Below are 13,550 nucleotides of genomic sequence, written 5' to 3'. Positions count from 1 at the left end.
GGGGACGCGGGGCACCGCGGGGGCATTCGGGGGCATTGGGAGCGCGGTGTGGGGTGATGGGGCTGTGGGGGTACCGGGGGGGGAGCGGGAGCTGTGGGGGTACGGGGAGCGTAGGGGGTGTGGGTGTGCGGGGGACATGGGGGGCTGTGAGGGTGTGGGGGGCGCTGCGGGCCGCAGAGGGGCACGTTGGGGAGATGGGGCTGTGGGGGTGCAGCACGGGGCTGCGTGGGGCTGTAGCGGCGCCTGCACCTGCCCGGTAGGGCACCGGAGGCCGCGTGCTCCCCCCAAGGCTGGGTGTTAATGGTTAACCCCGGCCCCACACCTGCGTGGCTCCCATGGGGCAGCACCCCGCTGTGCTCCCTGCGAGGCGCTGGGTCACCACCCCATCCCCCAGCGCTGTCCACATAGGGAGGGCTCGCAGCCCCGACCCCACAGGGCCGCCCCACACCGTGCAGAGCCCAGCTGGGCACCGGCTGCCCGCTCCCAGGGTTGGCCTTGGGCCGGGGAGGCCTCTGATAAGGGGGGGATTTAAGGCTGGCGGGCGCCTCGTGCCACCTGGCCGAGCCCCGAGCACGATGCTGGCACTCCTCGTCCCCCTGCTGCTGCTGGCTGGTGGTAAGCTGTTCCCAAACCCGCTGTTGTCCCCACTTTGGGGGGTCCGGGTGACCCCCTGGGTGACGATCACCCCACTGTGCAGGCTGCCACGCTGCCGTGCTGCCCGGTGGGTCACGGGTTGTGAATGGGCAGGATGCGGTGCCGTACAGCTGGCCGTGGCAGGTGAGCAACATGGGTTGGTTTGGGTTGGGGTTGAGGTTTTGGGGTTAGGTTTGGAGTTGGGGTTAGGGTTAAGGTTGGAGTTAGGGTTGAGGCTGAGTTTGGGACTGGGGGTTATGGCTAAGGTTAGGGTTGGGATTAGGGCTAGAGTTGGGATTATAGTTGTAGCTAGAGTTAGGGTTGGAGTTGAGGTTGAGGTTGGGGTTGGGGTGAACATTAGGATTGAGGTTAGAGTTGAGGTTGGGGTTATGATGAAACTAAGGTTGGGGTTGCAGTTATGATGAGGACTGGGGTTAGAATTAGTTTATGGCTACGATTGAGGTTATCATTATCTTTATAGTCACGCTTAGGGTTAGGGCTGTTGTGGGGTTAGGGTTGTTTAGGGGACAGGGATGGGGACACTGCGGTGGGTGACACCACACCAACTCTGTGCTCCCGCAGATCTCACTGCAGTACGAGCGTGACGGCACCTTCCGGCACACCTGCGGGGGAACCCTCATCGCACCCGACTGGGTGATGACGGCCGCTCATTGCATCTCGTGAGCCAGGCACCTGCGGGGTGGGGGTCAGGGCGGGCACAGGGATGGGGTGTGGGGGTGGGGTGATGCGGCGTTGCTTGGAGGGATGCACGGTGCAGCACTGAGGTGGTGAGGGTGCAGCAGGGGCAAGGACGGGGATGGGAGGGATGCGCAGAGGTTGTTCGGGGAGCAGGATGCCCCATCCCCTGGGGTCAGTGGGCACGGTGTCCCCTGGGCAGCTCCACGCTCACCTACGAGGTGGTGCTGGGTGAGTACGACATGAGCTCCGCAGAAGGCCCCGAGCAGCGCATCCCCGTCGCAGCCGATGACATCTTCGTGCACCCCAAGTGGAACAGCTTCTGCGTGGCCTGCGGGTGAGCGGGACGTGGCGGCGCAGGGATGCTGTCCCCACCTGGGGACCTCACACCAGTGACACGTGTCCCCAGTGTTACCTTGCCCCCGTGTCCCCATGTGCAGCAATGACATCGCCCTGCTGAAGCTGCGGCGCAATGCTGTGCTCAACGACTACGTGCAGACGGGGCGGCTGCCGCCCGCGGGCACCGTGCTGCCCAACGGCTACCCCTGCTATCTGAGCGGCTGGGGGAGGCTGACCAGTGAGTGCCGGGATGGAGGGGAGGGGCGGGGGCTGAGGGGAGGGTATGGGGCATGGAGGGAAGGATGAGGGGTGGAGGGAAGGGTGGGAGGCTGGTTGGGAGAGGTGGACGGATGTGGGATGTGGGAATGGATGTTGAATGGATGATGGGTGGGTGGATGGATGGATGATGGATGGATGGATGATGGATGATGGATGGATGGATATGAGATGGATGTGGGATGAATGATGGATGGGTAGATGGACGGATGGATGGTTGGATGATGGATGGTGGATGGATATGAGATAAATGTGGGATGAATGATGGATGGGTAGATGGATGGATGGTGGATGGATGGATGGGTGGATGGTAGACGGATGGATGAGGGGTGGATGTGGGGTGGATGTGGGATGGATGTGGGGTGGAGGAATAGCCAGCTGTAGGATAGATGGATGGATTATGGATGGATGAATGAACGGATGGTTGTAGGATGGAGGTAGGATGGTTGGAAAAATGGGTGTTGGATGAGATGAATGGATGGATGGATGGTTGGTTTATGGATGGATGAGGGTTATAGGGATGGATGGATGGATGCATAGGTAGATGGTACCTTTATGGTAAGGGTGATGGACCACTGGAACAGATTGCCCAGAGAGATTGTGGAGTCTCCTATGGAGATATTCAAGATCTGTCTGGATGCCAACCTATGTGACCTATTGTAGGAAACCTGCTTTAGCAGGAAGATTGGACTTGATCTCTTGAGGTGCCTTCCTACCCCTGTGATTCTGTGACTCTGTGGGATAGAGTAATGGACATGGGATGGTTGTGGGATGGATGGATGGATGGATGGACGGATGGATGGACAAATGGATGGGTAGATGGCATGGGATGGACATCGAATAGATGTGGGATGGCTGAGGCTGGCGAGCAGGGTGGTGGGCACAGTGTTGTCCACCTGGGTCTCTAACACCACCCCTATTGCCAGCGGGGGGACCATTGCCAGACAAACTTCAGGACGCTCTGATGCCTGTGGTAGACCACGAGCAGTGCACACAGCCCGACTGGTGGGGCAGCCTTGCCATCCGCACCACGATGATCTGTGCCGGCGGCGCTGAGCAGGCCGGCTGTAACGTGAGTGCTGTGCTGCACTGCACCATGACGAAGGCTTGGAGCACCCGAAGCCATCCTGACTCCCATCCTGTCCCCAGGGCGACTCGGGCGGCCCCCTGAACTGCCAGGCTGAGGATGGGCACTGGGAGGTGCACGGCATCGCCAGCTTTGTGTCTGCGCTGGGCTGCGACACTCCAAAGAAGCCCACTGTCTTCACACGTGTCTCTGCGTTTGAGGACTGGATTGCTGAGGTGGGCACTGGGTGCTGGGATGGTAGGGTGCCAGAGTGTGGGGATGGCAGAACGCCCAGGGTGTGGGGTACCGGGGTGCCAGGGGCTGGGACACTGGGGTGTTGCAGTGCTGGGGTGTTGGGATGTTGGAATGCTGGAGTGTTGGGGTGTTGGTGTGCTGGAGAATTAGGAAGCTGGGAAGTGGGGTGTTGGGAAACTGGAGTGTTGGGGTGCTGGGACACTGGGATGTTGGGAAGCTGGGGTGCTGGAATGCTGGGGTATTGGGACGTTGGGATGTTAGTGTTAGGATATTGTGGTGCTGGTTGTTGGGGTGCTGAGATGTTGAAATGCTGGTTGCTGGGACGCTGGTATGTCAGAGTGTCGAGCTCTCAGGGTGTTGGGGTTCCAGTGTGCTAGGACACTGGGGTGTCAGAGTGCCCCAGTATCGGGCTCAGGGATGCTGAGATGTTGGGGTACCGGGTGCTGGGGTGCCATGGTGCTCTGATATTTATTGGGTGCCGGGATGCCGAGCTCCCCCTGAACCACTTCTCTCCCAGACCATGGCGAACAGCAGCTGAGCGGGGCAGCAGCGACCTCCGTGCGTCACAGCGCGCAAATAAACCCACAGAGCTGACCCCGTGCGTCCCGTGTGTTGGGGGGGGGTGCGTGCACCTGGTGAGAGTGGCTGCGTTGCCAGCAGATGGCACTGGCAGAGCGGGCAGCACGGCAGCTCCGCAGGGATGGGCGCACGGGGATGCCATGCGCTGCGGGAAGGATCCCCTCACGGTGCCGTGATGTCGTAGGAACGGGCACCTGCAGACATCCAGATATCAAAGGGATGGACACGAGGTGCTCTGATGCCACAGGAGCGGGCTCCAACCTCCACCCAAAGACGCCTGAGGCCGTGGGGGTGGTTTTCCCAAAAGGTGCCACGGGGACGGGCACCCGACACCTGGGCCACAGGAAGAAGCGCCCCGAGGTGCCCCGATGCCAAGGGGGGGGGAGGTCCCCTCTGCGTGCCCCATTCTGGTCACACGGCCATGGCAGCAGCTCCGTGCCCAGCTCTCGCCCGCCGCCTCCTGCCCTCCCGGCCCGGCCGTCTCCTCGCAACCACCGTCCGCGGCGCGTGACCGGGAACAAAGGGCCCTTTGATGGCGCCCGGCACGCATGGGGCCCCCGCTCCCCCCATCCCATCCCATCCCTCTGGGAGCCCCACATCCCTGCGGGGACGGGGCCACCCTGAGCAGGATGGAAAATCCCCATCACGTCCCGCTGCAGGCGCAGGGCTGTAGGGTTTTATGGGCCCCTGTGACTGTGAGGGGGACCTTTGCTCCCTGGGGGGGCCCTTTGCTCTGGCTGCTGAAGCCAGCTCAGCTCGTGACACCCTTGTGCAAGCGGTGCCGCCCGCATGAGGCTGGGACAGGTGGGTGGGCCGGGCAGGGGCAGCTGCCGTGGGTGCTACGAGCCTGGCATGGGTGCTGCACAGCTGATGTGAGTGCTGCAAGAGTGGCGAGAGTGCTGCAAGGCTGCTACGGGTGGTGCAAGGTTCTACAAGGCTGGCACGGGTGGTGCAAGGCCGTATGGGTGCTCTGAGCCTGGCATGGGTGGTGCAAACTTGGCATGGGTGCTGAGAGCCGGGCAAGGGCAGTGTGGGGCTGGCACACGCACCACGAGCCTGGCTTGGGAACTTTGATCCTGGCACAGGCGCTGCGGGGCCTGGCACGGCTCCAGTAAGGCTGGCATGGACACCGTGAGCCTGGCATGGGCACGAGGCCGTGCAGCCCCAGGCAGCTCCTCCCTCTCCGTGGTGCCAGCCGCCTCCAAAACCCCCGTGTGTCCTCTGGCCGGACCCACCCCCACGGGTGACTCAGCCCATTCCCAGCAAAGCCCGTCCCTATATAACACGGTGTCACCGTCGCACACACAGCGCCCGCCCGGCCGCTGCCTCAGTTTCCCCACGCTGCAGCCATGTGGATGGTGTCACCGCCGGTCGGTAAGTCCCGCTTCGACACCCCGACGCCCCCCGGCCCAGCGCAAGGCTTCCCGTCAGAAAACGGCCCGTTTGGGTGTTTTTGGGTTTCCTGGTGGATGTTGGCTGGGTGAGGTTTGCAGACGTGGGGTGGTTCGGGGTGACGGCGCAGAGCGGCTCTGCGTGGCTGGGTGCACCGCGGCGCTGTGAACCGGGGATGGAGAGAAGTGAGAGCTGAGCCTGCTCCGCCTTCGTGCTAACCTGCCCCGGAACTCCCTGTTCTGAGCAGGTGTCCCTAACACACATGGGGTCAATGTGGAAAGAGCCAAATCCATGTATTTTTCCCCCCAGAAACAGTAATAAAAAGCACTGCCAGCAGTGGGGCTGAACCCCATTCTTTCTCCCCATATCTCTGTGCCTTTGGGGCTGGGAATGCCAGGACTGGGCACGGCGCTGCGTGGCATTGTGATGCTGCAGAACACAGTGCTGCCCGCTGGGCACTGCTTCGCTTCGGACCCGCGGCCACTTCGGTCAGACCCCAAAGTGCTGCCTTTTGCCCATTTTTCCCCTCCCCACAGCACGGGGAGCCCAGACAAAAGAGCGCTCGGCCTTGAGGGGGGCACAGTGTGACACACGGGCTGAGTGCCCCCAAAACGCCGTTTCTTGCAGAAAAATGGGGCTGGAGGTGAAAACCTCCCCATGCCCACCTCCTCAGGGTGTTTTTCCATGCACACCTGCCCAGCCCCAAACCGCAGCTGGGGTGGGGTGGCCAAAGGTCAGCGGCAGCAGCACCCCCACCCCGCTCAGAAAAGAGGAATATTTGGAATATTTCCTTCCTGCAGGAGGGAGCGCGGGGACCCGGCCGTGCCGGGGCGGCGGGGGGGAGCGGTTGTGGCTCTTGTTGTGCTCTGACGTGCTGTTTTCTTTCAGATGAAGGATCTCACCAGCTTGCCTGGCTTTGGGACCACGGCAAAGGCAGGGTGCAAAACACACTAGTAGGACATGACCCTTAACACTTTCTCTAAAGCGTAGCCCTATAGGTATATAAGATCAATAGAGCTTAACACTGGGGTTGGCTTTTATTCTGAGCTTGGGTTTGGCTTTTTTGTCTGTTTGGTTGGTTGGTTTTTTTTTTTTCTTTTCTTTTCTTTTTTTTTTTTTTGTTATTTTGGTAGCGTTTTACTTTCTCCTTCGCCTCCCGTGGGCAGACAGAGGCAGGGGCTTGCAGAGCCTGAATGGTTTGGGGAAAGGTGCAGAAGCATGAGGAGGAGGAGGAGGGGGAAAGCGCTGCGCGAAGGCTCCTGCCCACAACCCTCCGCCGACCCCTTCCCATTGTCGGAGGGGGGCAGAGCACCGACCTGCTACCTCGGGCGCTTAAATAACTCCCAGCCTCGAATCTGTGCCCTTGACCGGCGTCTCGGCGGCTTGCAGGTATCTTCCAGTACACCAAGAAGCTGTTCCTGAGCAGGCCAGTGGGACGGGCACAGGCGCTGGAGTTCGTCCGGAAAAATGCGGCCAACGCGCTCTCCATGGCAAACCTGATCGTGGGGCTCTCCTCCATCCTCTGCAGCCTCAACAGGTGGGGGACACGCAGAGCAAGGGGGCAGGCGGGGAAAGCGGCGCGGGGCTGACGCCTCTCCCCCTACAGGCAGTACCACTGCTCCTGCTGGCTGCTCCTGGTGGGCTTCCTGCTCGACTTGGCCGACGGAGCCGTCGCCCGGCAGCTCAACGCCTGCTCAGCGCTGGGTGAGTCCCAGGGCTGCGGATGTGTCGGGGGAGCCGGCTGCCGGCCCCCCTCACCCACTTACCCCCTGCAGGAGCCAAGCTGGATGACTTCGCCGACTTCACGTCCTTCGGGCTGGCCACGGCACTGCTGCTGCAGCCCCACGGCGTGCTGGACGGACTGCTGGCCATCACCTACGTGCTGGCTGTCTTTGCTCGCCTCTGCTTCTTCTCCAGCGGTAAGGCTCGGGGCTCACAGGGTTGGGCACCCCGCTGGGCTCCTGGCTGAGCACATGGCACCCCGCAGGGATCCCCTTCACCTACCGGGGCTTGCCGTGTCCCTACGCTTCCTCACTGCTGGCCAGCACCTTTCTGCTGACGGGCGGCCATGTCCTGCTGCTGCGTGTCACCGCTATCGCCATGGTCCTCTTCATGGTTGACCGCGGCTTCTACCCCCACGACAAGGTGCTGGAATCACAGTGCTGGAAGAAAGCGATCTATGCCGGAGGTAAGGAGCGGAGGTAAAACACATCCCGCTTTCACAGAGGGTGCTCAGCCATCCCACGGAGCAGCGACCCAGGGAGGCGTGGGAGCACCGCTCTGCCCTCGATGCTGACGGTTCCCCCCTGCAGGCATTGTGGCTGTCCTGTTCTCGCCCGCAACGCTCGCTCCCATCTACTACCTCGCCTGGTCGGCGTCGTACATCCTACTCCCCTTTGCCATCTGGAGCTGCAAAGCCTAATGGCCAAGCGGCAGCAGCTCCGGCGAGGACCGCTCCGCCTTAACCTCCACCGCACGCGTAGTAAAGCTCTCCTCTGCCTCACTCTCGGGTGCCAGCGCCAGGCTGTCTCACCCCCCACCTTCGTTAGCTCTTCCCAGGGAGGAGAGCCATGACAGCAGACTCCAAACCCAGCAGGTGCAATGCCGTGGCCGCACAGGGCTTCCCACCATGACGGAGCTTGCTTAGAAAACAGCTGAGCTCCTGCAAAGGGGAACTCGGCACCAGCAGAGCTCAGGCCAGGCTCCAACCTGTCCTGTGCACCCGTACCCTCAGCCAGAAGAACAACAGCCTTGCACCAGCCCCCCTTCCCGGGGAACCACCCCCCAGGTGCCTCCTGCCAGTCCCACCAGCTGGGACGCAGATGGAGGTGTGACCAATGCATTCCCACTGTACATAGTAATTTATTGTGAGGGCACAGTTGCGGCGGCTTTACATCCCCCAAATCCTCACCATGAGGAGGAAGCAGCCCCCGCAGCAGGCAGTCCGTGGTGGGATAGGAGATGGCCACCCATCACACCTGAGGGTGCCCCATTTCCTTGCAAAGCCCAGCCCTGAGGCACGGGGAGCGCTCCGGTATTTATTTCTGACGTGTCACCATATATCTGAAGCGTGTTCTTTTTTTCCTTTCTGCGTCCGGTCAATGAGGTGTGGGAGGGAGGAAGGAATGTGGAAGGGAAAAATGGAACCTGAAACCCTGGGGCCGAACTCTCTGGAAATAAAAAAGCTGGAGAACAACTGCGCCGCTCGCTCTGGGAGCGTGGGGTGGGGGAAGGAAGTGAAGGTCAGACCTCGCTGAGCAGCAGAGGAAGCAGAGCGGCTCCGTCACTCCGCACCTCCAGGGAGATCCTGCAGCTCTGGCAGCTGCAGACGGACAGAACGACCCCGTCGCAGGGCGAGCAGCCCGAAGCCCCGCAGTGCTGCCAACGGGCGGAGGGGCTGCGCAGGGTGGCTGGCGGCCATCGGCTGCAGCTGGTCTGGCACGTGGCCCTGCGATCCCGGGGGGCTCGGGCCGGCCTGCTGCGTGCGAGCAGCAGGCGGAGGAAGGACCGCTGGTTTTATTTAGAAAAAAAGATAAAAAGAAAGCAGAAAATAACAACGAGGAGGCGTTTGTCAGGGCGTAAATAGCGAGTTAGGGAAGGGCCGGGCTGCTCCGTGCTGCCTGCCGCTGCCACGGCGCCGGGCCCGGCCCTCACTCCCCGCCGGCCTGCATCTGCTTGCAGAAGGCGTCGAACTGCCGCTGCTCCAGCTCCGTCATCACGCGGTTCAGCGCGTAGATCTGCGGGGAGGGGCGGGGAGGCACCGCGGTGAGGCGCCGCTCGAGGCCCCGGCTCGGCCCGCCCCGGCTCGACCCGCCCCGCTCACCTCCGCGCGCTGCCGCTGCTTCAGCTCCTGCTGGGCCGACCTCTGCTTGGCCTTCTCCAGGCGCGCCGCCGGCTCCCGGCCCTTCGGCCTCTCCTTCCGCCCCCCGCTCGGCTCCATGGCCGGGCCGGCCGGGCCGCGCCCCGCTACCGGCGGGACGGCGCCCGCTGCAAGATGGCGGCGGCCGGGCCCCTCCACCGCGCATGCGCGATCAGCGAGACCGGGAGGCTAGAGCGCGCGCGGTGCCGTAGCGCCCCCTGGCGGGCGGGAGGAGAGCGGCGGGGCAGCCTCCAGCAGTACTGCTCACTGTGCCAGCCCTCCAAGTAGCGCAGCCCCACACATCATCGCGCCCCACACATCGCACCATCTCTGCTGTTTATATTGCACAGCCCTACGCCCTACGCAGGACACCACGCCCCCAAACCCCCACGTAACAGCCGCACTACCGTAACTACCGCACACCCCCTGCCGGGCACAACTTCTGTCAGCACCGCTGCACCATCCGCACCTCTAGCCCCCGCACAACGCGTGGCACAGGACGGCACGGCGTCCCTCACCCCGCGCAGGGGCTGCACCACAGCCCCTCGGCTCCAAATGCACCATTTATTGCAGCGGCCGGAGCAGGGCCGGACCCGCGGGGCCGCGTGGAAGCACAGGACGGGGACACCAGCCGTGCCGTGCCCGGTACCCAAAGTCGGCTGCGCCCCGCGGGCATCAGCGCGGCCCCGTCCCGCCGCCACCCCGCGGGGTCCCGCTAGATGCGGACGGTGTTGATGCGCAGCGGTTGGACGTTCTTCCCGTTGGCGTGGCTCTGCCCGGGGCTGAAGTAGGAGCAGAGCTTCCCGGGGAATTTCTCCCGGAAGGTGTAGAGCCAGGACATGTCGTCGGCGTTGTAGAAGATGAGCAGCCCCTTGTCATAGTCCAGGAAGACGCCCACCTTCTCCAGCTTGCTCTTGACGTTGAGCCGCGTCCAGGGCTCGGTGCAGGCGCTGTACTGGTTCCCGTCGTGCATGACGATGCAGTAGAAGCCGCGGCTGGGCTGGATCTGGATGCTGCCCTTGCGGGTGACGGCCTCGTGCGCCAACCCGATCATCCACTGCGTCTTCTCAGACACCACCACCTCCCAGTAGTGCACGCCACCGCCGAACGCCTGCGTGCCCAGCACTGACACCTCCACGTCGAAGCGGCGTGGCGAGTCCTGCAGCGGCTGCGGGTGCAGGTTGCCGTAGGCCACGATGGTGCAGTCGTCAGAGAGGATGAGGCGCTGGTGGGCCGTGCCGGGGTCCAGCGTCAGCGCCGCGGGCACTGCGGAACAGCGGGCGTCAGCATCCCCAGGCACGGGGGGCACGGTGACCCCCTCTCACCTCCCCGCGCCCTCACACTCACCCGGGTGGATGTCCTGAAAGAGCGACTTCCAGATGGTGTACTGCAGCGGCCCCATGTACTTGGAGGTGGGGAAGTCTTCGTAGGTCAGGTTGGTCTCGTGGATCTTCCCCTTCAGCCTGCGGGATGGGCGGCAATGGGCACGGAGCTCCGTGGGCACCCCCCGCCCCGCGGCACCCACCCACCTCTCGGACAGGGACGCGACGCCGGCCAGGAAGGCGTGCTTGTCAGCCTCGGCCAGGCGCTCCTGCAGGATCTGGCTGCCCTCCTGCACCTTGCGCAGCTGCTGGCTGTAGCGCTGGATCTTCTGCTCGATGTCGGTCAGCGTCCGCGCCGTGTCGGCCTCCAGCTCCTCCAGCATCGCCTTCTGCCGCTCCCGCAGCAGCCGGTGCAGCCGCTCAAAGGCCTCGCCGATGGTGGCCCGCAGGCTTTTGGCCGATGACTGAGGAGGGGGGGGGCACGGCCGGGCCGTGGGTCCGTCAGCATCCCGGCAGAGCGTGTGGGGAGGGGGCAGGGACTCGGGGCACGTCCCCACAGCCTCGCTCCTACCTTGGTGTCGGCCAGCTGCCTCTTGAGGAGGTGCAGGGCCTCGGTGTGGCCTCGCTCGCTCTCCTGCAGGCCCTGCAGCTGCTCCTTCAGCTCCCGCTGCAACACAGAGCGCTCTGACCCCGTGCTCCGCCCTGGCCCCACCGCACTGCCTGCTTCCCCACCCCACAGCAGCAATGTTCCAAGGGGCGTAGGGAAAATGCAAAGCTTTGTGCCTGCCCCACGCTCAAACAGTGCTCCCAGCCACCAGCAGCGCGACGCTGAGGTGTTGGGAGAGCTGAGGGGCAACCCCACAGCCCCATAGATATCCATCATGGGGCTAAGCTGGCACTGTGGTGATCAGAACCCTTGAGGGTCAGCACATGGCACAAAGCTGCCCCGATACAGCAGGTCTGGAGATGGGACTTGGTGCTGCTGTGGGAGGTGGGGTCCTGTGTGGGACAGGAGAGGGTGTGGTTTGGGGCTGCTTGGGGATCCCCAGGGAGCAGCCCAGCAGAGCCACATGGAGGGACAGACAGATGGACGGATGGGTGGGTGGCCACACAGTGCGGATGGACAGATGGACAGAGGATCGCACTCCACTTGTGGGGATAGACAAGGGGATTGTATGGGGAGCAGCAAACCAGAGCCATGTGCAAACACGCAGAGGGAGCTCTGGCTGTCCTGAACGTGGACAGATGGACACTGTGCTGCACGGTGCACACGGATGGACAGAGCATCCCACAGACACTACAACTCCGGGAACGAGGGGGGATGGATGTTCAGGGACAAACAGACAGCCAGACGCCCACCTGCAGCTCCTCAAAGGCATCATCCACGTTGGTGACCTGGTGCTGCTCGTGCATGGCCGGCTCGTCGCAGAAGAAGCAGACAACAGTGCGGTCGGTGAGGCAGAAGAGCTTCACCTTCTCGTGGTCCTTGCAGGGGAAGGGGCTGCGCTGAGCCCCCAGGATGGCATCCAGGGGGAAGGCGCTGTAGCGCTCCACGATGTTGGCCAGCTTCAGGCTGGGGGCCAGCGTGGGCTCGGTGAAGGTGCGGCGGCACTCAGGGCAGTCGCGAGCGCCCTGCGGCTCCTGGCGCACCCAATGCTCTGTGATGCAGCGGCGGCAGAAGTAGTGCTCGCAGCCGAAGCTCACCGGGTCCTGGTAGATGCTGAGGCAGATGGAGCACAGCAGCTCATCCTTCAGGCTGCAGGCCATGGCCGGGCTGCAGGGGGGGACGGTTGGGCTGCAAAAGGGGGTGAGAGTGCTGCAAACGGGGGCAGGATGCGAATGGGGGGCTGCAGTGGGGCTGTAATGGGAGGGGGCGGGAGTGAGGCTGCAATAGAGGGGTCAGATTGGTATGGGGGTTGGGGGTCAGGGTGATATGAGGGGGCTAAGGGTCAGGATGTAATAGGGGGACTGGGGATGAGGGGATATGGAGGGTGGAGATCAGCGTGATGAGGGGGCTAAAGTCGATGTGGGTGATGCTGGGGGTCAGAGGGATATGGAGGGAACTGGGGTTGGTATTGGAGATGCTGGGGGTCAAGCTGATAAGAGGGGGTGAGGGTCAGGGTGATATGGGGGGGGCTGAAGCTGTTGAGGGTGATGCTGGGGGTCAGAGGGATGTGAGGGATGTGAGGATGGGGAGCAGAGGGATATGAGGGGATTGAGGATGGTAATAGGGATGCTGGGGGTCAGATGGTAATAGGGGAGGCCGAGGACGATGGGGAGGAATGCTGAGGGTCAGGATGGAATAGGTGGGCTGGGCGTCGGGGGCATATGGGAGGCTTGAGGTTGGTACTGGGGACGTTGGGGATCAGGAGGATACGGGGGGGCACGGAGCTGCAATGGTGGGATGAAGAGCAGGGGGCACGGGGGGCTGAGGTTGGCACGGTGGACGCCGGGGCTCGGGCTGCGGTGGGGCCCCGGGCTGCTGCTACCCGCGGGGCTGCAGCGGGGGCACCCAGCGCCGAGGCCGCATCCGGAGGACGCCGGTTCGAATCCTGCCCCCGGCTCCGCGCCCCGCCGCACTCAGGACCCGGGTTCGAGGCCTCACCCCGCCGCCGCCGCCGCCGCTGCCCGCCGCCCGCCGCCCGCCGCCGCTGCCCGCTGCCGTGCCCGGGTAAGCGGACCCGCCGCCGCCTCACGCACCGCTCCCCGCCGCGCCGGGCGGGGGGTGGGCGAGGAGAAGGGGGCGGGGCCGCGCAGCACTTCCTGCCTTCTCCTCTCCCCCCTCCCCGCAGCCACAGTGGTACCGCCCCGCCCCATTGTCCCCCGCGCGGCGCGGCCCTGCGGCGCGTACCACCGCCCGGAGGGGGGGGTTCTTAAAGGGACCGCGCCCCGTCCCTCTCTTCCCCGTCCCGACCTTTCCTCCTCCGTGTTATTATCAGTGACGAGGGACAGGGGCCCGGGGGGGGCACAGGCACAGCGCTGGACGTGCACGGCTGCCGGCATCCTAACAGCGCAGGTGTCACCCCCTAATTCTGCACAGACCCCAAATTCAGTGCTGAGCCCCAATTCAGCATTGTCCTCAAATTCAGCATTGCCCCCAAGTTCACTATTGCCCCAAGTTCAGCGCTGTCCC

General features: G+C 63.7%; 4 protein-coding genes across 7 annotated transcripts; 2 read left to right on the top strand and 2 right to left on the bottom strand.

Annotated features, from left to right (window-relative positions):
• The first annotated feature begins 151 nt into the window (after positions 1-151).
• CELA3B (chymotrypsin like elastase 3B) lies at positions 152-4,939 on the top strand. Of its 3 annotated transcripts, XM_010722880.3 has the most exons (8): positions 161-615; positions 698-777; positions 1,216-1,313; positions 1,532-1,666; positions 1,770-1,906; positions 2,871-3,016; positions 3,094-3,246; positions 3,783-3,878. In XM_010722880.3, exons 1-8 carry the CDS (start codon positions 336-338, stop codon positions 3,801-3,803), a joined length of 1,050 nt encoding a protein of 349 aa, XP_010721182.2. In that variant the 5' UTR covers positions 161-335; the 3' UTR covers positions 3,804-3,878. The 3 variants fall into 3 exon arrangements, with proteins under 3 accessions (XP_085098288.1, XP_010721182.2, XP_085098289.1); XM_085242162.1 differs by having other exon boundaries at positions 152-615; positions 3,094-4,939; XM_085242163.1 differs by lacking the exons at positions 161-615; positions 698-777 and having other exon boundaries at positions 1,739-1,906; positions 3,094-4,939.
• A 135-nt stretch (positions 4,940-5,074) lies between these two features.
• On the top strand, positions 5,075-8,432 carry TMEM269 (transmembrane protein 269). 2 transcript variants are annotated; one of them, XM_019622538.3, is made up of 7 exons: positions 5,141-5,218; positions 6,125-6,169; positions 6,626-6,773; positions 6,843-6,940; positions 7,012-7,155; positions 7,224-7,424; positions 7,549-8,432. In XM_019622538.3, exons 1-7 carry the CDS (start codon positions 5,194-5,196, stop codon positions 7,656-7,658), a joined length of 771 nt encoding a protein of 256 aa, XP_019478083.1. In that variant the 5' UTR covers positions 5,141-5,193; the 3' UTR covers positions 7,659-8,432. The 2 variants fall into 2 exon arrangements, with proteins under 2 accessions (XP_010721180.1, XP_019478083.1); XM_010722878.4 differs by lacking the exon at positions 6,125-6,169 and having other exon boundaries at positions 5,075-5,218.
• SVBP (small vasohibin binding protein) lies at positions 8,079-9,281 on the bottom strand. The gene is made up of 2 exons (XM_085242178.1): positions 9,060-9,281; positions 8,079-8,973 (listed from the first exon to the last, which is right to left on the bottom strand). The coding sequence occupies exons 1-2, from the start codon at positions 9,174-9,176 to the stop codon at positions 8,887-8,889; spliced, it is 204 nt and encodes a 67-aa protein (XP_085098304.1). The 5' UTR covers positions 9,177-9,281; the 3' UTR covers positions 8,079-8,886.
• A 364-nt stretch (positions 9,282-9,645) lies between these two features.
• LOC104914205 (E3 ubiquitin-protein ligase TRIM62) lies at positions 9,646-13,213 on the bottom strand. Its single transcript, XM_085242153.1, has 6 exons — positions 13,023-13,213; positions 11,777-12,212; positions 10,989-11,084; positions 10,625-10,881; positions 10,443-10,558; positions 9,646-10,361 (listed from the first exon to the last, which is right to left on the bottom strand). Exons 2-6 carry the CDS (start codon positions 12,182-12,184, stop codon positions 9,811-9,813), a joined length of 1,428 nt encoding a protein of 475 aa, XP_085098279.1. The 5' UTR covers positions 12,185-12,212; positions 13,023-13,213; the 3' UTR covers positions 9,646-9,810.
• Between the last annotated feature and the right edge of the window lie 337 nt (positions 13,214-13,550).

This window comes from Meleagris gallopavo, chromosome 23 (genome assembly GCF_905368555.1).
Source record: "Meleagris gallopavo chromosome 23, MGAL_WU_HG_1.1, whole genome shotgun sequence".
Classification (NCBI taxonomy): domain Eukaryota; kingdom Metazoa; phylum Chordata; class Aves; order Galliformes; family Phasianidae; genus Meleagris; species Meleagris gallopavo.
The sequence above is the reverse complement of the archived record's forward strand: the minus strand, read 5'-3'. Positions and strand labels throughout refer to the sequence as shown.

What these genes read in the sequence shown, in the direction of transcription:
- SVBP (XM_085242178.1), bottom strand. Translation starts at nt 9,176, where the DNA reads ATGGAGCCGAGCGGGGGGCGGAAGGAGAGGCCGAAGGGCCGGGAGCCG. An exon ending in AGCAGCGGCAGCGCGCGGAG is followed by an intron (nt 8,974 to 9,059) that starts GTGAGCGGGGCG and finishes CCCTCCCCGCAG; the next exon opens with ATCTACGCGCTGAACCGCGT.
- TMEM269 (XM_019622538.3), top strand. Translation starts at nt 5,194, where the DNA reads ATGTGGATGGTGTCACCGCCGGTCG. An exon ending in GCTTTGGGACCACGGCAAAG is followed by an intron (nt 6,170 to 6,625) that starts GCAGGGTGCAAA and finishes GGCGGCTTGCAG; the next exon opens with GTATCTTCCAGTACACCAAG. An exon ending in ATCCTCTGCAGCCTCAACAG is followed by an intron (nt 6,774 to 6,842) that starts GTGGGGGACACG and finishes CTCCCCCTACAG; the next exon opens with GCAGTACCACTGCTCCTGCT.
- CELA3B (XM_085242162.1), top strand. Translation starts at nt 336, where the DNA reads ATGGGGCAGCACCCCGCTGTGCTCCCTGCGAGGCGCTGGGTCACCACC. An exon ending in AGCTTCTGCGTGGCCTGCGG is followed by an intron (nt 1,667 to 1,769) that starts GTGAGCGGGACG and finishes CCCCATGTGCAG; the next exon opens with CAATGACATCGCCCTGCTGA. An exon ending in CTGAGCAGGCCGGCTGTAAC is followed by an intron (nt 3,017 to 3,093) that starts GTGAGTGCTGTG and finishes TCCTGTCCCCAG; the next exon opens with GGCGACTCGGGCGGCCCCCT.
- LOC104914205 (XM_085242153.1), bottom strand. Translation starts at nt 12,184, where the DNA reads ATGGCCTGCAGCCTGAAGGATGAGCTGCTGTGCTCCATCTGCCTCAGC. An exon ending in ATGCCTTTGAGGAGCTGCAG is followed by an intron (nt 11,085 to 11,776) that starts GTGGGCGTCTGG and finishes TCTGTGTTGCAG; the next exon opens with CGGGAGCTGAAGGAGCAGCT. An exon ending in CTTTCAGGACATCCACCCGG is followed by an intron (nt 10,362 to 10,442) that starts GTGAGTGTGAGG and finishes GCTGTTCCGCAG; the next exon opens with TGCCCGCGGCGCTGACGCTG.